Source organism: Monodelphis domestica, chromosome 6 (assembly GCF_027887165.1).
Source record: "Monodelphis domestica isolate mMonDom1 chromosome 6, mMonDom1.pri, whole genome shotgun sequence".
Lineage (NCBI taxonomy): Eukaryota > Metazoa > Chordata > Mammalia > Didelphimorphia > Didelphidae > Monodelphis > Monodelphis domestica.
In genome coordinates, this window is record NC_077232.1 from 5,488,380 (window position 1) to 5,494,839 (window position 6,460).

The 6,460-nt window shown below is 63.2% G+C and overlaps 1 protein-coding gene across 2 annotated transcripts; it reads right to left on the reverse strand.

Annotated features, from left to right (window-relative positions):
• Nucleotides 1-1,743: 1,743 nt before the first annotated feature.
• Nucleotides 1,744-5,162, reverse strand: NDUFS8 (NADH:ubiquinone oxidoreductase core subunit S8). Of its 2 annotated transcripts, none has more exons than XM_056801192.1 (7): nucleotides 5,027-5,162; nucleotides 4,257-4,311; nucleotides 4,106-4,162; nucleotides 2,498-2,587; nucleotides 2,232-2,404; nucleotides 2,030-2,158; nucleotides 1,744-1,953 (listed from the first exon to the last, which is right to left on the reverse strand). In XM_056801192.1, the coding sequence occupies exons 2-7, from the start codon at nucleotides 4,309-4,311 to the stop codon at nucleotides 1,822-1,824; spliced, it is 636 nt and encodes a 211-aa protein (XP_056657170.1). In that variant the 5' UTR covers nucleotides 5,027-5,162; the 3' UTR covers nucleotides 1,744-1,821. The 2 variants fall into 2 exon arrangements, with proteins under 2 accessions (XP_056657170.1, XP_056657171.1); XM_056801193.1 differs by lacking the exon at nucleotides 5,027-5,162 and adding an exon at nucleotides 4,705-4,818.
• Nucleotides 5,163-6,460: the final 1,298 nt, after the last annotated feature.

A 6,460-nucleotide genomic window follows, 5' to 3' on the forward strand; every position in this document is an offset into this window, starting at 1 on the left:
AAGTCCAGAAGGGGAAACCGAGGCGCGGGGGACCGGGAGGACGAGATCCCAGGGCACCCCCAGCGGCATTTAGCAAGCAGCGGCTGTGCCTGCCCTGGGCCCGGCGCCGCGGGAAGGATCCTCGGCTCTCCCGGATGCTGCAGCTATGTCCGTGGGGAAGCCCCACGCAAGTATGGCCTGGGCCCCCTAGGACATCTGTCCGGGCAGCGGGGGAGGGTGACTTTAGCGACTTGCACAGGGTTATACAGGCAGAATTTGAACCCAGGACTTTGGGGCCTCAAAACCAGCTGTCCCTCCCCCTCAGGCAGTGTTGTTGTCTGGGTCTTTGTGACCCATGTGGCTGAGTCCCGCCTCTTCCTGCTTGGGGGCACCCTGGGGGCAAGCCAGGCTCTGCCAGTCGCTGCCAGCCCCACCACACATGGCATTTGGCCGGATGTTGGCACCCCAGAAACCCAGCGTGGCCCAGGGACCCCGGCCTGAGCTGGAGCCCTGTTTCCCCCCAGGAGCCAGTCCACCCACACAGACGGGGCAGAAGGAGAGGATGGCATGGCAGAGATGTGCCAGGCTCTCATTCCCAAGCCCAGAGAGGGACTTATCCAGGGCCACACAGCTGCCAAAGGACAGAGTGGAAGGCAGGCTCTTGGCTGGAGTAGGAGACCCGGGCAGGGAGGGCTCTTTGAGGAGCCCTGAGGTGCCAGGCATGGTGCCCGGGCTCTGCCGAGACTTCCCTCGTCCTCACAGCCTCCTCAGTTTACGAGGCACTGAGGCAAGCAGAGATGAGGAGACCTGCCCAAGATCACACAGCTAGAACAAATCTGTGGTGGGACTTGAACTGGGGGCTGGGCTCCCTGGGCTGCTCCACCTGGCAGCTTAGAGCCTCATCAGAGTCAGGAGATGGGCAGGGTCCTTCCTGGCCCCAATCCCTCACCCCTCCTGGCCTCCACAGCTTATTGGGTCCTTCAGAAGGAGCCTGCCTGACACATTCTCTGGGGGTCAGCCGAGATGTCCGAGGATGGTCCTGCCCGTCATGAACCTGGCAGCTTGTAGGCCCAACCTTTGGCTTGGGGTCCCTGCTGGGCCCACCTGCCTGGTGACTGGCTCGGGCCTGAGGCTCTCTTGGGATGGCGCCACCTCCATCCCATCAGCCCTAGAGCCTGGCCTCCCACAAGGAGTCTCTGTCCATCCCTGAGCCTTCATGGGTCCTTTGCTCAGTGGCGCCTCACTTGGGCCTCTCGTTCTCTGGAGCTGAGCCCAGGGCCTGGCACAGGGTTTGCCTGGTGGGTTCCCCCTTCGGCGCCAGCTCCCGTCCTGCCAGCCCACCAGTGATGCCTGCCCCCCTCTCCCTGAGGCTCCCCTGTGCCTTCCTAGCCGTCCTGCTTGTCTGGCACTTGAGGGGGCCTCATCCAGACCAGCATTCTTTGGCCACGACCCGTCCTGTTGCCAGGAGTTTCCTGTTTTTTCTCCCTCTCCTACCCTGGAGTGCAGAGCAGTAAACGACTGAGCTGCCCCACGTCACGGGGCTTCCGGACTCCATGGTCTCTGCCAAGGCTGCCTCTCTTCGCACCCTGGATGGGACTGTATAAGGGTGGCCTATCCGCACCCAGGGAAAGGGGGGAGAGGGGCAGCCAGGCCCAAGATGAGGGGGAACCCCCAAGGACCAGCGTCTGGCCTTGGGCCCATCTGGAGGCTGCACCTGTTGAGGCCCGGGGGGAGCCCCTGCTCGGCCAAGTGAGACGCCCAACACACAATTCTAAGATTTATTTCAGGGACCCAGATGGGGGAGGGGGGGCTGCTGCCCGGGGCTGGACGGGAGCTCCAGCTTCACCGGTACAGGAAGTCGGCCTGGATGTTGGCGGCGATCTCGGCCTCCCACTTGTCCCCGTTGTTGAGAAGCTTCTCCTTGTTGTACAGCAGTTCCTCGTGGGTCTCCGTGGAGAACTCAAAGTTGGGGCCCTGGGGGGAGAGGAGCTGCTTAGCCCTGGGGGTGCCCCTCCCCACCCTGCCAGGCCCCCAATCCTCCCCTGCTGACCTCCACGATGGCGTCCACAGGGCAGGCCTCCTGGCAGAAGCCGCAGTAGATGCACTTGGTCATGTCGATGTCATAGCGAGTGGTCCTCCGGCTGCCGTCCGCCCTGGGCTCAGCCTCGATAGTGATGGCCTGCAGAGGGGGTGGGATCAGTGGTGGAGCCCCATCCTCCCCCCACGACCCCTCCTGCGCCCAGAGACCTCACCTGGGCAGGGCAGACAGCCTCACAGAGTTTGCAGGCTATACAGCGCTCCTCCCCCGAGGGGTAGCGCCTCAAGGCGTGTTCCCCTCGAAAGCGTGGGCTCAGGGGGCCCTTCTCAAAGGGATAGTTGATGGTGGCAGGTTCCCGGAACAGGTAACTCAGGGTCATCCCCAGACCTACGGAAGAGGGAGGGGTCCCAGGGTGGGTCTTCTCCCTGGCCACCCCCCCCTCCCCCGCCCACCCCTGGCCCGGCCCGGCCCAGCACACACCTCGGAAGAGCTCTGTCCACAGCAGGGTCTGGGCTGCTCGGTCAGTGATGGACTTCATGTCCATGGCGGGCTCCTTCATATTCACATACTCTGGACAGGAGGAGAGGAGGCTCGTCAGGGAGAGGACGAGAATGGCCAGAGAAGAGGCCGTCCCCAAGGCCCTCGGAGACGGCTCTCCCCGAGATCTCCCGACCCCAAAGCCCTCCTCTGGCACCAAGGCAGGAAAGGAAGCGAAGACATGCTCATGAGCCTCCATCCAGAGCTCGCGGAGCCAGAAGCCGCATGCCGGGACTGCAGGCGCTGCCGGACGCTGTGGTGGAGCGCCCAACGAGTAACAACTCTGCGGCTTCTCCCAATAAACAACTCGGGCAGCAGTTTCTGTGTTGGGTCCTCCCCGGGGGCGGAGGGCTTCCTGGCCTGGCACGTTAGGGTCAGCTCTCCCTCCCCCTGGGGTGCTCACATAGGGAGTCTCCTCTGGGCTCTCCCTCTGCCTCCTCGTCTCCCTCAGGGCTGGGCCTCCATTTCTGCTTGGGAATCTCCTGAATGGAACCCCAGACACATGACTGAGGTGAAGGAGAGAGGGAGGGGCGGCACAGGGCCCTGAGTCATTCAGGGTGTGTGAGGGCCCCGATCGGAGTCTCCTGGAAGGACAGAGACCCGCTCAGTCCCCTTCCCGGGGGCCATTCTGCAGGCAACCTGGACCCTGCCTGCAGCTGGCTTAGGGTGCTCTCTGTCTGTCTGTCTCTTACAGGCCCTGTGGTTGCACATCGGTCCTCAGACACGTGGAAGGCTGGAGAAGGGGCCCTGCCAAGGCCCCAGAGGGGCTTGAGGGCAGCCTGGGGATGCCAGCCAAGGTCTCTGGATGGCTGCTGCATGTTCTTTCTCTGGGACCCACAGTTGCCTCTGGAGGAGGGCCCAGGGATGCCCGACATCCTGGGGCGATCCTAGCTGACACTGAACTGCTGAGAGGGCCGTGGTCCAAGTCAGGCACCCCCATGTTGTGTGTAGAAGTTTTGGGGGGCCTCCATGGCAGAGGATAACCCAGGTGGCAGCAGGCTTCTCCCTGCCACAGGCCACAGAGCGGAGCTGTGGGGCTGCCTGGGAAGGAGAGGACAGAGCCCAGGGTCTTGGGCTTCCCTGCCCCACTCCGGTCCAAAGGCAGTAGAGGTGGGCTTACAGGACCCCTAAGGTCTCTGGCTGCATTCAAGACATGTGTGACACTGATGGGCTCCCAGCCCTGTGGGGATGAACAGGTCACCCCAAGTCTTTGGGCTGCTGCTTTCCTTCCTGCCCCAAAAGGTGCTAAAAGTACTAGACGCGCCAGAGGCAGCACCATGGCTCTGTGGATTGAGAGCCAGGAGATCCTGGGTTCAAATTTAGCCTAGCTCTTCCCACTCTATGACAGAAGGCGAGGGTTCAAGAACAATAAGGCTGTAACACAGGCACCAGACGCTGCCTGGGGGGCTCCTAGGACTGCCCTAGCTTGGGCTCTGGGTGAGGTGGTGGACACCCTGCAGGGGCTCAGAGGCAGCAGCTCCTCCACTGGCCACACACAAACCCGGCACTTGCTGGCAGGGCTGGGGCAGAGCGGGATCCTGGCATACTCACTGTAGGAGGAGGAGGTGGGGCTGCCGTGTAGGCCCCGAGCCAGACATCCGGTGGGTCCTGGAACAAGAGGCAGAACGTCATGGGGGCCCCCCGGGGTCCAGCTCCCCTCCCCCTGGGCCTCCCAGGCTCCTCCAGCCCCGCCACCACCTACCTGCACCTGCGACCCTGGAAAGGACCCGCAGCAGCGCCACGTTGGGGCCACTCATCTGGGAGGGGAGAGGAGAGGAGAGGACAGAGATGAGTGGGGGCGGGGCCCTGCGGCAGACTCTGGGGGCCCTCGAGGCTGGGGTTCATTTCTTCATTCTGTCCCTCACTTATTGGTTTACTCGCTCTTTCCTGCCTGCCTGCCTGCCTCTCCGGTTCGCCTGCGCTGCGGGGGCCTTTGGGCTAGGCTTTGGGGGGCTCCGGGCAGACCGGGAGGCCCCTGAGCCCGCTGGCATCGGAGTCTGGGGGGAGGGGCACGTGAGGAGAAGGGGAGCTCCGGCTCGGACTCTTCGCTCTGGGAGGAAGGGGAGGCACCTCCTAAGAGCCTGGCCTCCTCCCTCAACCCAAGGGCGCCCCACTGGGGGTCCGGTTAGCGGCCAGGTTCCGCTCATGACCTTGGCCAGTTCTGTTCCCTCGAACTCAAGCCTAGTCCCCCGGCAAGAAGCCAGCGGCAGGGACGGGAGGATTCGGAGGGGGGCGGCTCAAGGAGCCCCGTGACCCCTGACCTCAAGCCAGTCCCCGCCCCCCCCCGCGCGTGCAAAGCGCAAGCGTACTGCCAGGGTGACCCTCATGCTCGCACTTAAAGGACGCCCGGAGCGGCTTCCTGCGGGACCGGCCTTGGAGTGCAAAGACACCCGGCCTGGCCCAACTCTGGCCCGGTCCTGCCCCGCGCCGCTGCCTCCGCTCCCTCCCCGGCCAGCCCAGCTGCTTACACACCTTGAAGAAGGCGCCGCTGCCACCGCCACAGCAACTGAGCCTCGGAACCGGGCCTGTCAGCTGGGGGCGGGGGCCGTTGTCGCCGCCTTGAAGCTCTCATTGGAAGGCTGACCTGCCACTCAGATGCGCTGGGCCGGAATTGGGGAGCCTGGTTGGCTGAGAGTCAAGAGGCGGGACCACAATGTTAAGTCTGCAAATGATTGGCCAAATTCGGAACCTCTCAGGAAGCCAAGCAGGACGGCGCCATGTTTGTCCCGAGAAACCAATGAGCAGAAACACTGTTGTCACTTAAGAGGCGGGCGACGCCGGGGTCACGCTCTTAGCGCCTCGTGGGCGGGACAAAGGTGCCCATGGGAGGGGCATGAAAGCACCTTATCAGCTTCCGGGTATATGAAATGGGCGAATGTTACCTTGCGAGGGCGCCCAACTCCCTCTAGTTTCATTTTCCTTAACTGAATAGTAAGGGGAGGGCGGGGTCTCCGAGTGACTTCGTGTTTGGGGGTGGGGTCTCTGGGTGATCCCCGTAGGGGTTAGGGTCTCCGTGCCCTTCTGAGGCTCAGGACTGTCTAGCTCCCCCGCCCCACCCCGCTGCCTCAGCGGGAGACCCCTTCAAGCCGGCTCTGCCTTTTGGGTCACCTGATGGCCTCTTCGGTTTGGGGGTGACTGGCCTCTGGGATGTCCTTTGGGCCTGCCCCACCAGGACTTGGGGAGCTGCAGGGCGTCTGGGGTGACATCTGGAGCTCTCTACTGCTTGAATTGAGCCTTGCACGGTGGTTGTTAAATGCGTTTGAAGCACCTTTGGGTACCAGGCTCTGTGCCAGGCCAAGGCGTAGACAGATTAGAAGCGACCCTCCCCTCAGGGAGCCAAACCCCAAGGCATTGGACCTGGGGAGCAAGATTCAGGAAGTAGCACCCCCTGAGCCCAGCCAGGAAGAAGCAGGGCACAGCATGTGCAAAGACTAGGAGGTGGGAGATGGGCTGGTGCACCAGGACTAGGAGGAAATTAGCTGAGAGCCTGATGGGAGTCTGTGCTCCATTCTAGAGGCAGTGGGGTGCCCCAGGAGGGGCACTGTGTCTAGGATGGACTGGATGGGCGAGATGCCAGGTTCAGAGAGGCGGCAGCAGTACAAGGGCTGGGCCGGCCCACGTCAGGCAGAAGGCCTGGGAAGGGAGGTTGGGATGATAAGGGGCTGACTTGGCAGTTTGGGGACATAACCCCTGGGGCACCGTACCCCTGGAGCAGAATGGACAGGGCTTCAGGGCCCTGCCATCTCCCAGACTCTGCTTGGGGAATCCCTGCACCCCCGTCCTCCCTAAGACAGCATGTTCCAGTGACTCAGAGCCCAAATCTCCCCCTGCCACTCTGGCCTTGAGCAGAGAAGGCAGGATTGGCTGCAGGAAGAAATGGGGGTCCCCCAGCCTAAGCGGCTTCAG

Excerpts from the sequence above, each read along its gene's own strand:
- NDUFS8 (XM_056801192.1), bottom strand. The coding sequence starts at position 4,311 with ATGAGTGGCCCCAACGTGGCGCTGCTGCGGGTCCTTTCCAGGGTCGCA. Across the intron at positions 2,405-2,497 it reads GTGGACAGAGCTCTTCCGAG|GTCTGGGGATGACCCTGAGT; the intron begins GTGTGTGCTGGG and ends CCTCTTCCGTAG. Across the intron at positions 1,954-2,029 it reads CTGTGGACGCCATCGTGGAG|GGCCCCAACTTTGAGTTCTC; the intron begins GTCAGCAGGGGA and ends CTCTCCCCCCAG.